The sequence below is a fragment of the Panicum virgatum genome, chromosome 7N, assembly GCF_016808335.1.
Source record: "Panicum virgatum strain AP13 chromosome 7N, P.virgatum_v5, whole genome shotgun sequence".
Classification (NCBI taxonomy): domain Eukaryota; kingdom Viridiplantae; phylum Streptophyta; class Magnoliopsida; order Poales; family Poaceae; genus Panicum; species Panicum virgatum.
The window spans coordinates 37094007-37113898 of NC_053151.1; the positions used below are offsets into that span (position 1 = coordinate 37094007).

Genomic DNA, 19892 nt, shown 5'->3' on the forward strand with positions numbered 1-19892 from the left:
GTAGTGTCTCCGGTCTCGACTAGTAGCAGTCTAGCAGATGGAAGCTTGTACGGTACTTCACCTTGTGCAGTCGTCGCACGATGACCAGGAACCGAGCATAGCCGCAGGACGACAGATCTCTCAACTTGCCATTCAATTCACACCTCTTCCAGGGATATGCCACGCATATCACAAATTCACAAGTAGAGATGTCAACCTAACTCTCGCAGTGTGGCAAATTATCAAAGGCTAGTGAATTTAGTGGTAAAGGAAGAAAATTCGCCAGGCAGACAGACAATGGACGCCAAATACCCCCTTGATTTCCTAGTCACGCCACAAGCAAAATCCAGCCTTCAAACAATCAGAAGATTGTGGCAAAAAAAATCCATTCATCTCAATGATCCCCAACTACACTCATCAACATATATGGCATGAAGAGCCAACGGACAGAAAATGATGTTCTGAGAACTATCTAAACTGTGTGTGAAGCTTGCCCAGTTCATCTCCATAACTCTGAAGAGTTAGACTGCAGTGCCCTCCATGAGTTCATGGTTTGGCACCTTCCTCCGAAAACATCAACTCTGACGACTACTGAAACTTTGCAAAAGCAATTCGACTACCATTACCATCCAAAAACTGGTCAGTGTACCATCCTCTACTCCTAACTTCTGATACAAAAGTGGGGAAAACCCTATCCATCTTTTCATAGGCTTCGTTCAGTGCTGCGTCACGCGAACCCATGCCTGACCTCTCCATCTCCGAAGCAAATGCGGCAACCAGCCACCCCCTCAACGCATCCTCCCCGCTTGCACTTTGCTCAAGAACCATGTATGTCTTATTGCTTTTTTGGTTGAGTAAAAGCTTCTCATTTGGGAAAGTTGCTCTCAACTGTTCGACAAGCCCTGGACTCAAGACTCTGCGAAGTGGTTGTCCTATTTTCACACTTCCAGCTTCTTCTATTAGTCGGTTAGGAAATAGCAGATCTTCTCTGTATCTCAGCTCAGCTGGACTAGAAACCTTGCCACTCTGAAGTTCAGACAAGTATGTACTGTAATTGGGTTGAATAGAGGGTGGTGAGTTTACGAATTACTAACCTTGACAAAATCGGCCACAATCATTGCTGTTCTTTGTGGGTTGAGTGTGTTCACAGGAGTTGCTCTCATCTCCTGTACAACTCCGTATATATGTACGGCAGAAAGCAACGGGCCTGCAATTAACTGAAGACAATGAAAAGGCGATTAAAATCTTGAAGGAAGTTCTTAGATATAATAGAAGATTCAGATCAATATAAGGTTCTTAAACATAATAGCAGGTCCAGATGATATGCAAGAACTGAATGCAAAGTGTGAACAAGAAAATGAACATAATCTTAAAGAAATACATTCAATGTAATTCCCTCCAGCAACTTCCCAAAAAGTAAATTAGTCCACTTTAAGATTAGAAAGGAATGCATAGTCCAGTGTCGTATCTAGTCTGGCAGGGCAGGGTATTTACACTGAGTAGCACAAAAACTGTAACAAAAATATGTTCTGTAGAGTGGATGGCATATTTACAATATGCACAGGAACTAGGAGTCACTAAATGTATGTTTTCCTTGGCTGCAGAAAATCCAGCTTAAACTATATTACTGAGATCTCCATCATGACAGCTTGCATCATGCTAACAGCATGTACCTGGCCTCTATCCAACAGGACATGTTTATTGAACAAACAAATTTTTTTATATGCTTTGGGATAGTAGCAGAGCATGTAATAACATAAATGATGCACTGAAGCTATTTTTGAGGACCTAATAACTTGTTTTGGGACAGTAGAAGTGATGTAGGAAATCCCACAAGATTCAACCAGGTTACATAACTAAAGGATCGGATCTAACTCTAAGATTGCCATGCTTTGCTCATATGATTGAAATGCACAAGTCCAGGTGCACATTTTCACTTCGTATATTTGCCTGATAATAGTGTAATGGAACAGGCATAGTGATGGGATAGCGGATGAGATGTGGTAAATACATACCTTTCCTTGAGTTGTGGAACATACAGTAGATGCCAATCCAATTCCAGCTCCTATCCCCATAACATTGAAAAGTGTTGAGATGGCTTCCCCTTTAGCAAATAGATCACTAAGGTTACCTTCTTTGGCAAAAGAAGAATAAATTGGAAGCCTTGTCGCTCTTGCTGCAACAACAGCCATTCCCTGCAAGAGCAAGCAATGACTTGATTAAAATAGGAGCTCAGTTTTCAGGCAGAAAAAACTGGAACAAATACATTGCCATTTTGATTTTATTGTTCTGTATGATTATTTGAGACACTGCTAAGTTAAGCAAAACATTCCTTTTACTAGTTCACGCATCTTAAACTAAACTGTGTACCTCAAAAAATAAACTAAACTGTGCATGCAAATATCAAGTAGAAGACCATATATCAATATTCTGCTATCTACAGTGTGCAAAGCAAGTGAGAATGGGCACCTTTGCAAAATTTCCCAAGCCTGCTACTTCAAGGAAAAGTTGTGGGCACAATGGTGAAACAAATTCCAAGGCAGTACCAAGATCATAGAGAACATCAGCTGTCAAAACATAGAAATAAGCATGAATAACATAACTAGGAAAAATAGCAACAGAAAAAAAAAGAGAGTTGTGGCTACAATGGTAAAATGACTACAGCCAAGAGAGAGAAAGGGGAGAGCAATATGGCGACTGGCAATGCAAGAAATCTCAGAGAAGGGGGTCATATGATTTATATATCTGGTGCTGACCAAGTATCCTCCAACTCTTTGGTTCGGAATCCATTCTTGCCCCCATGCTACTACAAATGAGTTTCCCTGCGTGCTGCATTCCATCTTTCAGAATCTGAAATAGGCAGAGAAAATCAGCCAACATGTTCGACAGCAATACCTGCTTTTTAGCATCTCTGTCATTGTATGCTTACCCAACTTACAGCAGTTGCTTGTGCAGGGGTAGGTCGCAAACCTGCAGCAAATAACAAAGACTGAGCCACAGCCCACTTGGGCAGTCAGTTGAAGGGCACTAATTTTGTCTATGAACGAAGTGGTAGAAGTAAAAGAGTTCAAGAAGTTTAAAATTCTGTGTAAAAGACCAATTGCAACTCATTGGATTCAACAAGCACAAAATATCAACTAATGCTTATGTTGCTTGAGTTACTGACCTGTGTTGACAGCACATGCAGCATAGCACTAGAAAAATGCTGAAGTGCTCGGAATTTGGTATAAGTTAAGTAACCCTCATTCACACTGTGCGAGATTAATAGCAGAAATTTAGCATAATAGGTAGAATGTTACCCAGCAAAATTACCAAGACTAGCAACAATCCTAGGAACTTCATACCTGTATGGATAACCTGATGGAAAAAATTTGTTCAAGAAAGAATCAACAACTTTGTCATGTATAGGTCTAGAATCCTGTATAACTTTTACCTACAGGAAAATAAGGGTTATAGACAAAGGAAATTAAACTGAACTCTTCAGATAATATAAAGTATATATGGTTTTACTAATTTCGCCAGGGATTCATACTTGCACACTTAGGTTATATAACTTTCATTCATGCACGAACATTTTGATGTTGTTTTGCAGGTAATAGCTACTACTTTTATGTGGTACAGAAAGAAAAAAAACAAGGCAACGTATCTGGTGGAAACCATAACCTTCGTGAAAACCTGTGCAAACTTCGGTAAAAAAATCGTCTAAATTCACCAAACAAATCACACATGTAGATGAAATGATGATACACAACCTTGTAAAATATCTTTGTCCAAACTCGACTTCGTTTGTGAGATATAAAAATAATAAATTTCTAACAAATCATCTTGACAGCTTTTTGGTTTGAAAATTGTTATTTTTATATCTCACAAACAAAGTCGAGTTTGGACAAGATATTTTACAAGGTTGTGTATCATCATATCATCTACATGTGTGATTTTTTTGGTGAATTTAGACGATTTTTTTGCCGTGATTTGCACGGGTTTTCACGAAGATTGTGGTTTCCACCAGATACGTGCCTAAAAAACAAGGCCTGTAATATGCGTACCATCAAAATAAACAGCCTAGCAGCTCAGACGCTGAGAGTAGTATTTAGCTACCTCCATAATGTATATTGCAACTGGCACTGTTCAGATTGCAGCTGGTACTGACCATTTAGAAGTTATAGCTCTTAGAGCATCTACAACAATCTCTCATTCCCCAATAATCTTCTACTATTGAGAAAAGAATGTGCTCCAGCAGTTCCCCAATACAGCTCCCTTTCCCCAATAACTATTGGGATGTCCCAATATTTCAACCCATCTCCCAAATAAAGGGAGGAATCCTCCCGGAGGATTCATGCTCTCCCAATATATTGTTGTATTGGGATAGGAGTATTGGGAGACTGCAAAAGCAGCTCCCCCAATAATCCTAAAGTTGCTATTGGGACATCTCCCAATACCAGTTATTGGGAAATGATTATTGGGGAACTGGAGATTCTCTAAGTAAGGGGCCTATGTGTGAGGAACAGAGGATATGGGTTTACCAACAACTTAAGCCCCAGAAACATGTGCTCTGGTGCCATTTCCCCCTAATTCCATTTTTGTGGCGTGCTAATGGGGAACATCTAATCCAATGCTAACGCCTTCTGAACTACTAGTACAGTTTCAGTTACGCCATGGGCAAATTTCTGCGACCAGGATACAAGTCTGCGATACTAGACTAGAGCAATATGGGGGTTTCGTTAAATTAAGAGCTTCAAGGAAAGGAGGAGGTTTACAGAGATTCTGCCGCCGCCACTGCCGGCGGCGTCGACGCTGCAGAGCCGCGAGACGGACTCCGAAATCTCCACCCAGAACTCCGGCTGCGGCGGGGGCCGCTCCGTGGCAGCCGCCCTGTCGCCACCTCCACGTATCCTCGCCTGCCAAATATTTCGCGCGGAGAAGGGAAGAAAAAAGGCGGCATCAGCACCAGGAAAGCACCACGGCGAGCAGGGCGTTGGGGGCAATTGCTAGGGTTGAGGAGGCGCTACTGCTTACGAGTATGTTCATCTGGGAGCGGAGCGCGGCACGGGAGGCTCGGAGTCACCGCCGCTTTGAGCGTTTCCTCGATGCCTCCACTCTACGGGTGATGCCTGCTTGCTCTTCTACCTCGCCCCGGCCGGCCGGCGGCGAGGCGGTGAGACCCAGACGCCTCCGAGAGCTCGGCGGATGGGATGAGGTTGAAGAATCAGGAAGACGGCGGGGTTTCCCTTCCCCGGCAAAATTGGGCCAGAGCAGGATAGGAGAGGAGACGGTTACACAGCCCATCAGCCCAACAATAGCTCCGGTATTTTTATTTGGGTCAGTTGGATCCATGCCACTCCAACTTCTTGAAATTGGATTTCATGTTGAAATCCATGCCATTGAGTGGCATGATTTTGAACATGAAACCCAATTTCACGGAATTGTGGTGGCATGAATCGAATTTTCCCTTTTTATTTTGGAAAAAGTTTTTTTTCCCTCAATTTTGGTCCGAATCTGCTTTTCTTTCATGAACCACAAAACCGTCCGTTCAATCTCCTCAAACTCACAAAACCGTCCACACAACCTCCCTGAACGGTTTGAGGGTGAGGTGGCAGCGGTTTTTTTTTTCTTTTATTTTATTTTTGACAAAATCTTTGAAAATTTACAGTAAATCACAAAAAATCATAAAAGGGAAGATTCGATTTTGTTGAACTCCATATAAGCATATCTACGCATTTAACATATTATATGGTATAATTTAGTATAAATGTTTTGCTGTAGATTTAGATATAGATTTTTCTGTAATTAATTTATAGTTATAGTCTCCATCGTCCAATTACAGTGAATTTTTATGGTGGTCTAATCATTATATGATTAAGATGTAGTAAAAATTTTATGATTATCGGATCATGTATGACTGAGTTATGTATTTATCTAGGTTTATATATAGATTAGTATAGATTTATCTAGGTTTATATAGATACACCTATAGCTCAGTCAAACATAATTTAATAATTATAAAATTTGTACTATAGCTCAATTATATAATGATTAGCCCACCATAAAAATTTCACCATAATTCGAAAATAGAAACTGTATATATAAATTAATTACAGAAAAGCTATATATAAATTAATTACAGAAAAGCATATATCTTAAACTACAGAAAAAAAATTATACTAAAGTATATCATATAATATGTTCAATGCGTATATCTACTCACGAAGAGTTTAATAAAATTGGATTTTTTTTCTTTTATGATTTTTTTTGTGATTTACTATAATTTTTAAAGATTTAGTCAAAATAAAAAAATAAAAAAAATGAGAAAAAACCACTGTCACCTCACCCTCAAACCGCTCAAGGAGGTTATGTGAACGATTTTGTGAGTCTGAGGAGACTAGACGGATGATTTTGTTGTCCAAAGAGGAAAAACAAATTCGGCCCAAAGTTGAGGGAGATAAAATGACTTTTTCCTTTTATTTTTCTCCACGAGTTCCGCTCGCTCTTCTGTTTTTTTTCTTCTCATTTTCACGATTAGCAGCGAGTGGGCCGCGCTAATCTTGATAAAAGAAAGCTTAGGAGTCAGCTGCTCCGGCCCGGCCCATCAGAAACTCAGCACACGCTCCGCGCAGGCACTTTCCTCGTGTCTGCTCCGAAAACACGCTCGCTTTGGTGAGTTTCGTCGAGAATCCAGCCGTCCCCGCGGCCGCCCTCCTCCTCCCGTGATCCCCCCATCCCTGTCGTCTAGACGAGCGAGCCGCCCTGAGAGCTCCAAGTTGGACGAGAACCCTTTGACCGACTACTAATCTCCGCGGCGAAACGAATTCCTTCCCATTCCAATTTCCACCGCTGGAAGACCACCACCTGCGGGCGCCCCAACTCCCCACGTTCCCGAGAGGCTCCGATCCGATTCGCAGCGCCCGCCCGCCAGCCTTCTGCCGCCGCGTCCCACGTGCGCCCCACCCCGCCGCCAGCGCAGCGCTTCGCCCTCCGCCCTGTCGAGCCGCGATCCCGTCCGGTCCGGGGCGTCGGATCCGGCGGCGCCCTCGATGCGGTCGCCGGGGCTCCTGGCCGCCGCCCTCGTCGCGGCGGCGCTGCTGCTCGCGGCCGGCGCCGGGGCGGCCACGGAGGAGGCCTACGTCACGCTGCTGTACGGCGACGAGTTCGTGCTCGGCGTGCGCGTCCTGGGCAAGTCCCTCCGCGACACCGGCACGCGGCGCGACATGGTCGTGCTCGTCTCCGACGGCGTCTCCGAGTACTCGCGGAAGCTCCTCCAGGTCTGCCGATGCGCCAGCTCACTATAATTCAGGCCGGATGTTGGGACGCTTTGGTTGCTCTTTGCGGAGTGTCCGCGGTAGTGCGCGTGCGTAGTTGTGCGGGTTTGGAATTGAGGCTGTTGTTGCTCATTTTAGGGTCGTTAGCTGCAAGCTCAGCTGCCAAATTGGTTACACGATTTTAGGTAGGCTCGTACCGAATTTTGTGTTGCTGAGTGGCGTGGAGCTGGATGGGTAACCACTCTTTTCATCGTTATATGATTTCATGATTCAACCCCCGAATGTGGATGCATATTCAAAATAGTTTCAGGCTATTAGCATTCATGCTGTGGTCTGACATTTCGAGTCTTGTAGATCTTGTGTCAGTGCGATCTCATTACCGAAAGTCCGAAACTGACCTTGCATGCATTACAGGCAGATGGTTGGATTGTGAATCGAATAACATTACTGGCAAATCCTAATCAAGTGAGGCCAAAGAGGTTTTGGGGTGTCTACACCAAGCTAAAGATATTTAACATGACAAGCTACAAAAAAGGTACGTTTCAGACTTGCAATGATGTTTCTATTTCATCGGGCTATCTTCTGTATCACGGCTTTCATTTCGTTTCTATTTCTTGTTCTAATACAGTTCTGTTTCCCCAGTTGTTTACCTTGATGCAGATACTATCGTTGTGAAAAGTATCGAGGATCTTTTCAAGTGTGGGAAGTTCTGTGGAAACTTGAAGCATTCTGAAAGAATGAATTCTGGAGTAATGGTTGTTGAGCCCTCTGAAACTCTATTCAATGATATGATCGACAAAGTGGGTCGTTTGCCTTCTTACACTGGAGGTCAATGCACTTTCCCTTTTCTTTTTGTTCCTTTTTTACATAGTTCCTTTTTGAAAAGGCCATAGAATTACTTTAATCTAGCAACTGTCCTGAGAATGCAAATTGATTGGCGACAAGCAGCTTTTTAGAAGTATCCAAATATAATGCATGTGGAGAAGAGTTTTGTGTCTAATAGAGTAACATATAATCTGATATTTAGTGTCATAAGGCAAATATTTTATTTGTGCATAAAAATTCATGTGTAGCTACATGTGCTGTTTGTATGTTGCAACCTAAAGCCATGTGTTGTTTGTATGTTGCTACATATAGCCACCTCCTATCTTGATTTGTTCTCTAGCCAAATGGTGCTCTGGACCTGCTGATACCAAGTTATTCCTCTGTTCTGTTCTTCCCAATGATACCCAAATCGTAATTTCTGGGAGCCTGGAATTTCATATTTGTCAGTATCTACATGACTATGTCTTTCCTGGTATCTTGAGGAGAGAGGGTATTGGAAAACAATAGTTCACATATTCATTAGACATTTGCTTAGACAGTCATGTATTGTCTTGAGAACACTTTTATATGGTGCTTGGCTCAATAGATGGTAGACTGGCTGCATGTAGCCAGGTACCTACCGCTTATGTATGATATGATAGAGATGTAATTAATCTGTCTTCTTTTAATGTCTTTAGCATGTTGGTGATTCAATATTTTCAATCTAATAATTCTAATTTGGGATGCTGAATTAATTCTTGCAGGGGACCAAGGTTTTCTAAATTCATATTATCCTGACTTTCCCAACTCCCGTGTCTATGAGCCAGACTCACCTTTAACTCCTGAACCGGAAACACAGCGCCTTTCTACCTTGTATAATGCTGATGTGGGTCTTTATATGCTAGCCAACAAGGTAATACTCCTTATGTGTATTGATCAGGCCCAGTATCTTTAAATGCACTGAGAAAATTGCATAATTGCCACTACTTTGATCTCTGAATTGGAATTCTCCCTTACAAAAACATGAGCTGCAAAAATGCCACTGAAAGTCAACATATTCAATTCTGCTTGGTACTGGAATCAGCTGTGGTCATCTTTTGTGGTTGAAAAAAGAATAAAATAAAGTTGTAAAAAATATGAGGCACTGTAAATGAACCAATTGGTAGACGGCAAAACATATCTACATTTTATCTACAATGTCTCCAGAAAATACTACCCAATGTATGGTTACAAATGTTTCAATTGGTTTTCTTGGACGGTACTGGCTGGATTATTTTAGTATTTTGAAATTATTAAGGTCTTTAATATCAAAACCAAGCACCTGCACTTAGTTGTGTTTTCTTCATTTTACACTAGTTCATTGTTTGTCTGATTAGTGTACAAACTTCAACCTTCCGAGTACCCTTTGATTGTTTATTTAGCTAGCTTGGTGCTTGAGCTTGGTTATGCATCTGACTTTCTATTTTTTTGCCATAGTGGATGGTTGATGAAAAAGAATTAAGAGTCATTCATTACACGCTGGGTCCCCTTAAACCCTGGGACTGGTTCACAGCTTGGCTTGTAAAACCTGTTGAAACATGGCAGGTAATATTCCATTTTGGCAATCGTTTTCATCATTTTCATATGCATTTTTCCAAGTAAAAATAACGACAAGCATGTTAACAATAAAGTTATGCTCTCCATCGTTGCAGGACATTAGGCAAAAACTTGAAGAATCTCTCCCTGGAACTGGTGGGGGGAGGAACCCACATGACCAGCTGGTTGTCAAAATATTGTTCATTCTCCCATTTTGCCTGCTATTATTTGGTTATTACCAATCGTGTTTTCAGGTTATACTCTGTTCCTGATAGCTATTTTTTAATTAAACATTAATCTAGGCACATGATTTTGAAGAGTTCTTGTCTTTACATTTCATCACATCATGTTCTTGACAGACAAACAAGGAGTTGATAAGTATAAGATCTCTATGTGCATTTGCTAGAAGAGCCCGCCACAAATACAAGTCTGAGGAGCCATTACCATCTTATTCAGTGGTTGGTTCATCAGCTGCATTTGGTATTTCAAACCAAAGGGTTAGTCCTCTACTCCAGTTGCAAATCAGCATTTCAACTTGAAATTTGGATGCTGCTGGATGTTGCTTATTATATCATTATGTCACCTTTAGTAACAATTATGAAATCCAAAGACACTTTGTTTCATTATTCGAAATGCCTGCTTCAGACCTTGATCTGATATGTTGACTGTTGATTGTCCATCCTGCATATATCTTACTCTATTTGAATTTTAAAACTGGTTCTTTCACATCTTTGTATGATCTTATTACTGAAACATATTGATTACATGATGTCGGCCTGATGGTTGCTTGACACTGCTGCAGTTATCAAATGGGACACATTCGAAGCTCCCTCCTTATTTTGGGCCGATCGCAGTGCTAGTTTGCTTTATATCTGCTGGCGTCTCTTTTGCCTTTGCTTTTGCTATCATTCCACGGCAGGTTATGCCATGGACAGGTTTGCTGCTGATGTTTGAGTTGACCTTTGTGGCATTCTTCTTATTATTTGGGAGTTATCTTCACTTTGTCTATCAATGGGGAAGTATGAGTGCAAATCATGTGGGATTTAACAATTCTGATTCATCAGAGAATCATATTGGATCAGGTATGTTGAGCTGAGCAACCTCTTGCAGAGTTCCTCATCCTTTTTTGTAAACAGTTTGGTCTTTTTGCAGGCCATCAGCGCAATATGTCCGACTGTGATATGGATGCAACATTTTACTGGATAGGAATGGCGGTCATTGCTACTGTTGCTGTATTGTTACCAACTATCTTGGGTATAACTGCATTATTCACAAAGTAAGACACCTGATTGGCTTATTTCTATAGCACTATTTAATATAAAAAAAGTTGTGCGGAAATTTAGCTGTACTAATTGTCCTGAGCATATAGAGATTTATCCCATGTTCCAGTGTTATCCTGGGCTATAAGAAAATAAGGGTTTCAGAAATTGAGATTGGGGGTGCTGCATTGAGAGTGATGTGAGGGTGCTGGCATCGGGGCTGTGGTCTAGGGCTTTACCTGGAAACATAATTGATCATTTGTTCAAAAAAAAAAAGAAACATAATTGATCGTATAGTTAGTTAAGTGGGAACCTGGCAAATTGACTCGTTGATTATTAGGTCACTGTGGCTCTCCATCTGTAAAGGATGGCTTTGTTTGGTGGTGTCATTCTGTAGCTTATGATGATCATATAACTTAAGTACAATATACCATGCACGCAAATCTTTTAATTCATGTCAAAAGCGTTCCGGGTTAAATCTCGCATGGGCATCTTTGGTCTAGCCTGCAAATATGTAATGAGTTCATGAATGTTCTTTCCTTTGGCAGGCTTGGATTAATGGTTGCTGGCGGTGTTGTGCTGGCATCTTTTATGACATACGCCGCAGAGCATCTTGCTATCTCAGCCTTCAACAAGGGTCAGAAAGACAGAAATGCGAGAACTAGAAGCTTTTGTTTTTAACGACAAGTAAATTCTGTACCTACACCATTGATCCATGTTGTATTGTAGTAGGTTTGTACACACAGAAAGAATGATGGTTCCTTTTTTTTTTTTTGACACATGGCTTCCTGCCCAGACCCCCTTTTTGTAGCACGTCACGCTGTCAACTAGTGGTAAATAGGTTCCCAGATGTTGTTTATTTATGCGGCACGGTTGGCTCGCACAGTAAATCTTGTCAATAGAGCAGTCACTGCCATTTGCTTGTTAAATGTTGCTGGTTAATCCGGAGTGTCACTGTGATGGCAGTTTTCTGCTGGAACATAAATAGATGGAATCCTTAATGAATCGTTGGTTAGGATTAGGATTGTGGAACCACGGCTTGGTCATCAGGAGCCAAGTTGGACCGAGCGTGCATCCCATCGTAGATCAAAGTTCACTGAACGTTTTATACTTTTTTCAATACAAGTAGCTTTCCCATAACCCAGTGAGCCAGTAAAAAAAAAGTAGTTTTTCCCATAACGGCCTATCACCACATGACTGCAGTGATAAGATCCTTAGCAGTGACAACTGACAGCAGTGTTCACAAAATCCATGTGTATTTTAGTTTACATGCAGATAACGCGATATCATCTCGATGTCTATTTAATTTGCCAGATAAGCGACAGCACCACGTTAAATCCACTTGGGAAAATGAAAAGACAAAAGAGCCTGTTAAAAAAAAGCCCAGATTCTCTCTCTTTTTTTAAGAGATAAAAGCCCAGATTCTTGGCTGGTGCTGGATTACCAGTTGCAGTCTTGCAGAGGAGCCCTCCCCGGAGGCGGCAACGGATCCCATCCCGTGAGGCCGTGACAGGTGCGTCTGAGGCGGGGGAGCAAGACGGCTTATATAACCGGAATTCCTTATCGTGACGGACCGCGGGGCTCCCCTTATCCACCTCCGTTACGGTCACGTACGGCTGGCTGGTCGCGGCCGGGGGAGTGGGCCAGAACAGGCCCGCCGTCTGGGACGTGGTCCCGCGACTGGCCGGAGGACGCTGTAGACGTGGACGCGCCCGTACCCTTGTCCGTCCTGTGGGGGGCCCGGTGGGCCCCACTGGCGGAACGAAACGGCCTCCCAGAGGCCGTCCCGTCGCCGTGCGAGGCCGTGAGCCGTCACAGTTAGGAATCAGGAGACGCCGAGACGGACACGCATCAGCGTCACACTCGCCTTATCTACGGTCCTCGAATGCAGGAGGGCCCTCCACTGGTGCGGGACCCGCTAGGTGTCCTTCGTTTTGGCTGGGTATGTAGTGGATTGTCCCTAACGATGGATTCAGATCGGATACTCAGATCGAATACGGATGAAATCGGATTCGAATGTCACATTTTACCACATTTTAATTCGGATACGAATGCGAATGCAGATCTCATCGGATACGAATGCGAATGCGGATCTCATCGGATACGAATACAAAATGGATAGTTCGAATCCGGATACCTTCTCGATTTGAAATATAGAGCTATCACGAGTGTCAGTTTGTTGTGTCAACAATTTTTATAGTAGATCAAAATCATTATACAAGTAGGAAGTAAATGATTAGAAGATAGCTAATAAAAAAATATAATTATCTATGTATAGCTTTTATATTAAATATATAATACTAATTTTGAAGATAAAATAAATAAATATTTAGATACTTAATAATTAAGATATATAAAAAAGATTTTATCATTAAATAAATAATTAATTTGACTCTATAAAATAATTTTAATCATGAAATAAATATATTAAATAGTTAAAGTCAATTTTTATATCACTACTAATTTTAATAAATATATTATTAGTTATCTAGTTTTCTAAATAATTTAAATAGTGTACATCATTAAGTAATTATGTATAAAGATAAGTTTAAGATTGTCTCACTAGTCACTTTTTCTTTGCGGATACGGATAGATACGGATGTGATCGGATATTCCTTGAATACGGATACGGAATCGGATAGAGAAAAGTTCTCAAATTCGGATTCGGATGCATCCATATGACATCTATATTAAAATCGAATACGAATACGAATATCCATATTTACATTTTAAGCGAATATGAATACGGATGATTCGGATGTTCAGCCATCCGGATCATCTTAATTGTCCCTTGCGTTTGCCCGACTGCCGGGAATGGTCGGATGCGTCGACCGTCGAGTGCCTCGTGGTTCGGCTTCGGCTGCTCCCAAGTGCTCACGGGTCACATACCGCCGGAGACTGTCAGGTGTCAGCTTGGGTTGCGCGTTCCTAAAATTCCATACTAGCAAATCCTATAGTATCGTTTTTAATAGGGTACAGTACTAGTATACATGTAACGTGACACATGTATATTGTTGGAAAAATAGACAATTGTAAGTTTAAATTTCGAACTAAATTTATCATGACAAGAATTAAACCTAGCATGCATGGCTCTAACATACTAGACAATACGTATATCATAAACATGATCTCAGAAAATATGATTATGAAACAGATCTGATCACAAAATACGTACTGTGCGGGAGCCGCCGAGAAGATGAAAGACGCAGACGAGACGAAGACGGTCCTTCGAACGGAGCGCAGTAACCGGCGTTGCAGACGACGGTACGCCACAGCTCCTGACTTGGACGGAGGACGAGCCGTGGCGAAGAAGATGAGCAATCGCGCTTAGCGCTTCTCAAAAACCTTATTCGCCCTCTCCCGGTGTAGGATCACAAGAGCGAGCGGTTCCGGAGACCTTCTCTCCCGTTCGCCGATGCACGTCGTCGTTCGGGATGGATTAGACTATGATGGCGGCGCTGCTGCGAGAAAGAGGCAAAACTCTAGGTTTGTAACCCTAGCTCAGTTTTGTAGCTTTAGCTTGAGTTGATGTGTACTCTGATGGTAGTCTATGGGTTAGATATATAGAAGATCCATAGGACCTCCTCGACTTCCCCTAGGGATTAAAGGTTTGCACCCTAGCTCACTTCCTTCATGCACCATGGGCCTTTGAGATTTATTTGGAATTTCTGAAATTGTTCATGGGCCTAGCCCAAATTCCATCAATCCCCCACCAGATCTCAAATACCCATCAGAGATTTTGCCTGTCTCTCACTACTGTTTATATACCAGTCTTTCAGCAAGGACTGTTAAGTTGAACTCTCGCTTAGAGCTTCAAGCTACACTCATTCACAACTTGAACAATGGACTAAGCCTTGAATTGCAAGTTTTGTACGAACAAGATTCACTCAAAGCCCGAACCAGTACACGGCAGCCAGTAGCCTGCTCCGCGATTGGAGCATATACGTCGTACTTCCTGGTCTCTTCATGAGTTTACTAGAGATCACCCAAATCTCACAGACTGCGATGTTAGACAGTCAGACTCATATAGGTGTGTTCTTTCAAGAATGCTATGTAGGACAGCACCTTTGCTCATTAGAGCCAACAAAAATACATTAAGGCAAATAACCAACCTGCCTTACAGCAACTGAGAGTATTGCATCTTTTCTTAGAGAGGGTTTAACCATTACTCTCCTCAGTTCACCATAAGCTTGTTCTCCCCAAGTCCTAATTCACGGGATCTCCGATCACATAGGTTGGGTTACCACTATCTATCACATTCCGTGATAATCCTTTTGTAAAGGGACTTGTCAGGTTTTTGTCTTTTGAATATAAGCCACACTTATCACTCCGGAGTTTCTCAACTTCCTAACAGACTTCAGTCGTCTTTTAACATGTCTTGATGACTTTGCATTATCCTTAGCACTGTTCACTTTGACTATCACCGTTTGATTGTCACAGTTCATAAGGATGGCCGGCACTGGTTTCTCAACCATAGACAAGTCCATCAAGAGCTCACGCAGCCACTCTGCCTCAACAGTGGCTGTGTCCAAAGCAATAAATTCTGCTTCCATGGTTGACCGCGTCAAAATGGTCTGTTTGCAAGACCTCCATGATATCGCACCACCTCCAAAGGTAAACATATACCCACTCGTGGCATATAACTCATCAACGTCAGATATCCAGTTCGAATCACTATATTCCTCAAGCACAGCAAGGTGCCCAGAATAGTGAATCCCATAACTCATAGTACCTGCAAGATAGCGCATAACCCTTTCAAGTGCATGCCAATGATCAGTACCCGGGTTTGACATGAACCTGCTCAATTTGCTCATAGCAAAAGATATGTTGGGTCTCGTTGCGCTAGCTAAGTACATGAGTGAACCAATAATCTGCGAATATCTCAGTTGATCTTTGGCAATTTTTCTGTTCTTTCTCAACATCACACTGGGGCCATAAGGTGTTGGAGAAGGCTTGCTGTCGATATAGTCAAAACGGCTCAAAAACTTTTCCACATAATGGGATTGTGAAAGAGTAATCTAATTCTCAACCTTAATAAGCTTGGTATTAAGAATAACATCAGTTTCTTCCAGATCCTTCATATCAAAGCTCTTTGATAGAAAGGACTTGACCTCATTGATCACATCAATGTTTGTGCCAAAGATCTGTATGTCGTTCACATACAAGCATAATATTACTCCTCCACCCCCACCATAGCAATAGTACATACATCTATCAGCCTCATTAATGACAAAGCCCGCAGAAATTAAAGTTCTGTCGAACTTCTCATGCAATTGCTTAGGTGCTTGTTTCAACCCATACAAAGACTTCAAGAGCTTACACACCTTGTTTTCTTTACCTTTCACTACAAATTCATCAGACTGATCCATGTAGATCTCCTCATCTAACTCTCCATTTAGAAAAGCTATCTTAACATCCATCTGATGAATGATAAGATCATATGAGGCAGCCAAGAAAATTAATGCTCGAATAGTGGTCAATCTAGCGATAGGTGAATAAGTATCAAAGAAGTCTTTGCCTTCCTTTTGTGTGTACCCTTTTGCAACAAACCGAGTCTTGTACTTGTCAATAGTACCGTCAGGCTTAAATTTCTTCTTGAATATTCACTTACATTCTACTGGCTTGCAACCAGAGGGTCGTTCAGTGAGCTCCCATGTCCCATTAGAAAGAATTGAGTCCATCTCACTTTGGACTATTTCTTTCCAATTATCTGCATCTGAAGATGCATATGCCTCTGCAATGGACGTGGGAGTATTGTCCACAAGGTACACAGTGAAATCGTCACCACAATCCTTTGTCTCTTACTCCTTCTAGGAGTTTCACTGTCATCCTTCTCTAGGACATGCTCATGTTCATCGGATAGTTCAGAAGACTCGATAGGTGCTGCAGGTTGAGGAGTTATCTCTGTCGAAAATCTAGAATTGCTATGCATATCTTTTATAGGAAAAATATTCTCAAAAAATATTGCATCACGAGATTCCATAATAGTATCAACATGCACATCTGGTATCTCAGATTTAACCACTAAGAATCTATAAGCAATGCTCCTCTGAGCATATCCTAGAAAGACACAATCCACTGTCTTAGGTCCCAACTTGCGTTTCTTTAGAATAGGCACATTAACTTTCGCTAAGCACCCCCACGTGCACAGATAAGAAAGTGATGGTTTTCTCCCATTCTACATCTCATATAGAGTTTGATCTTGATTCTTGTTTGGAACTTTATTCAAGACATGACACGAAGTCAATATAGCCTCCCCCACCATGCCTTAGAAACACCAGCTGTGTCTAACATGGAGTTAACCAAGTCAGTCACCGTGCGGTTTTTCCTCTCGGCAATCCCGTTTGATTCGGGAGAATAGGGAGGCGTCCTCTCATGAATAATTCCATGCTCCTCACAGAATTCATCAAATATTTTGGAAAAATACTCGCCACCACGATCTGACCTTAGACGCTTGATCTCTCTCTAGTTGATTCTCAACTTCAGCTTTATAGATTTTAAAGTAGTCTAACGCTTGTCCTTAGTTCGCAACAAATAAACATAGCAAAATCTAGTCGCATCGTCAATTAACGTCATGAAATATCTTTTCCCACCTTTTGTCAACACACCATTCATCTCACATAGATCAGAATGTATGAGTTCTAGAGGTGCCAAGTGTCTCTCCTCAGCAGCCTTGTGAGGCTTCCGAGATTGCTTTGATTGCACACAACTATGGCACTTAGAACCTTTGGCAATGGAGAATTTCGGAATTAGACACATGCTGGAAAGCCGAGACATCAAACCAAAATTAATATGACACAAACGTGAATGCCAAACACTCGCATCAGCGCTAACGTTGCCACAAATATGGTTCACCGACTTATTACAAAAATCAGTAAGAGAAAAGCAAAACAAGCCTCCGCAATCATAGCCTTTACCAACGAATTGTCCATGTTTCGACACGACAAACTTATTGGATTCTAACACTACCTTAAATTCGTCCTTGCATAGGACTGACCCACTGACTAGATTCTTGTTGATAGTGGGCACATGCTGCACGTTCCTCAGCTGCACGATCTTCCCCGAAGTAAACTTTAGATCTACCGTGCCAACACCATGAACAGAAGCATGTGAGCCGTTCCCCATCAGCACAGAGAAGTCCCGGATGGTCTGTAAGAATAAAACATAGAGATGTCAGCACACACATGAACATTAGCACCCGTATCAAGCCACCAACTCGTGGATTGAAAAACTGAAAGAACTGTAGGTAAAGTACCGTACCCATCTCCAGTGTTGCTCATGGTCACCATGTTGACATTCTTGGACTCATTTGCTTTCTTGGCCCTGCGGTCTGCCCGATCTGGGCACTGCTTGGAGAAGTGTCCAAGCTTACCACATGTATAGCACTTTTCTAAAGCCTTGTTCTTCTTCTTCTTGAAGGTAGTGGTCTTGTTAGGCTTGTTGTTCCCTTTGTTCCTGCCACGTGAGAACTTCTGGACCAGGTTGGCGCTGGACTGACCTTGATCTTCTTTCTCAGGCACGTCCTTCTTCCGAGGCTTCTCCTCAACATCAAGAGTCGCTATCAGATTTTCAACTAATATCTCCTGTCTCTTGTGTTTCAGAGTTGTGGCGAAGTTCCTCCAATGGGAAGGCAACTTTGTAATAATGCATCCAGCCACAAAATTGTCGGGAATAGGACACTTTAGGAGATCAAGATCCTTGATAATGCACTGCACCTCATTCGCCTGTTCCACCACAGAATGGTTATTCACCATCCTGTAGTCATGGAAACTCTCCATGAGGTACAGTTTATTGCCCGCGTCTGTTACATCATACTTTGCAACCAGAGCATCCCACAACGTCTTCGCCTCTGTCTCATCAATGTACACACGGACTAATCCGTCTGACAGATTGCTAATGATACATCCGACAAAGAGATTATTGGCCTCATCGTACTTCTTCTGCTCTTCAGCAGTAAGTACGCCCTCAGACTTGCCAAGTCTCATGTCCTAGATGTGCATAGCAGTAAATCAGAGGCGAACCTTGGACTTCCAGATCTTAAAGTTCACGCCAGTAAAATTTTCTGGCCTCTGTGACTCAGCGAAACCAGCCATTATTAAATCAACATATTGCCTATAATAAAGTTTTTGGATTGTTGAAAAAATAGACAACTGTAAGTTTAAATTCCGAACTAGATTTATGATGACAAGAATTAAACCTAGCATGCATGACTCTAACATACTAGACAATACGTATATCATAAACATGATCTTAGAAAACATGATTATGAAACAGATTTTGTCACAAAATACGTACTGTGCGGGAGCCGCTGGGAAGATGAAAGGCGCAGACGAGACGAAGACGGTCCTTCGAACGGAGCGCAGCAACCGGCGTTGCAGACGACGGTACGCCGCAGCTCCTGACTTGGACGGAGGACGAGCCGTGGCGAAGAAGATGAGCAGTCGCGCTTAGCGCTTCTCAAAAACCTTATTCGCCCTCTCTCGGTGCAGGATCACAAGAGCGAGCGGTTCCAGAGATCTGCTCTCCTGTTCGCCGGTGCACACCGTCATTCGTGATGGATTAGATTATGATGGCAGCGCAACAGCGAGAAAGAGGCAAAACTCTAGATTTGTAACCCTAGCTCAGTTTTGTAATTTTAGCTTGAGTTGATGTGTACTCTGATGTAGCCTATGTGTTAGATATATAGGAGATCCATAGGACCTCCTCAATTTCCCCTAGCAATGTGGGATTAAAGGTTTGCACCCTAACTCACTTTCTTCATGCACCATGGGCCTTTGAGATTTATTTGGAATTTCTAAAATTGTTCATGGGACTAGCCCAAATTCCATTAGATATAATCTACACATACGGTACACGTACTTCATTCGTTCCAACAGATGGATCACTTTAGTATTTATATATTTATATTCATATTCATATTATTTACTATTTATGTAGATATAATTTATATCCAAGTGCATACTAAAATTATGATCTAAAAAATCAAAAGGATCTAAATTTTAGAACAGAGGGAGTGTAT

At 42.0% G+C, this 19892-nt stretch overlaps 2 protein-coding genes across 3 annotated transcripts; one reads left to right on the forward strand and one right to left on the reverse strand.

Moving 5' to 3' along the window:
* Window positions 1-277: 277 nt before the first annotated feature.
* LOC120682531 (protein root UVB sensitive 2, chloroplastic-like) lies at window positions 278-5218 on the reverse strand. The gene is made up of 10 exons (XM_039964486.1): window positions 4996-5218; window positions 4737-4877; window positions 3324-3412; window positions 3146-3230; window positions 2909-2968; window positions 2736-2829; window positions 2449-2546; window positions 1995-2174; window positions 1074-1196; window positions 278-1005 (listed from the first exon to the last, which is right to left on the reverse strand). Exons 1-10 carry the CDS (start codon window positions 5005-5007, stop codon window positions 568-570), a joined length of 1320 nt encoding a protein of 439 aa, XP_039820420.1. The 5' UTR covers window positions 5008-5218; the 3' UTR covers window positions 278-567.
* A 1414-nt stretch (window positions 5219-6632) lies between these two features.
* Window positions 6633-11838, forward strand: LOC120682410 (inositol phosphorylceramide glucuronosyltransferase 1-like). 2 transcript variants are annotated; one of them, XM_039964313.1, is made up of 10 exons: window positions 6633-7238; window positions 7650-7770; window positions 7878-8063; window positions 8804-8952; window positions 9516-9623; window positions 9731-9868; window positions 9974-10111; window positions 10417-10696; window positions 10767-10890; window positions 11422-11838. In XM_039964313.1, exons 1-10 carry the CDS (start codon window positions 7011-7013, stop codon window positions 11552-11554), a joined length of 1605 nt encoding a protein of 534 aa, XP_039820247.1. In that variant the 5' UTR covers window positions 6633-7010; the 3' UTR covers window positions 11555-11838. The 2 variants fall into 2 exon arrangements, with proteins under 2 accessions (XP_039820247.1, XP_039820248.1); XM_039964314.1 differs by lacking the exon at window positions 10767-10890 and having other exon boundaries at window positions 6686-7238; window positions 11422-11542.
* Window positions 11839-19892: the final 8054 nt, after the last annotated feature.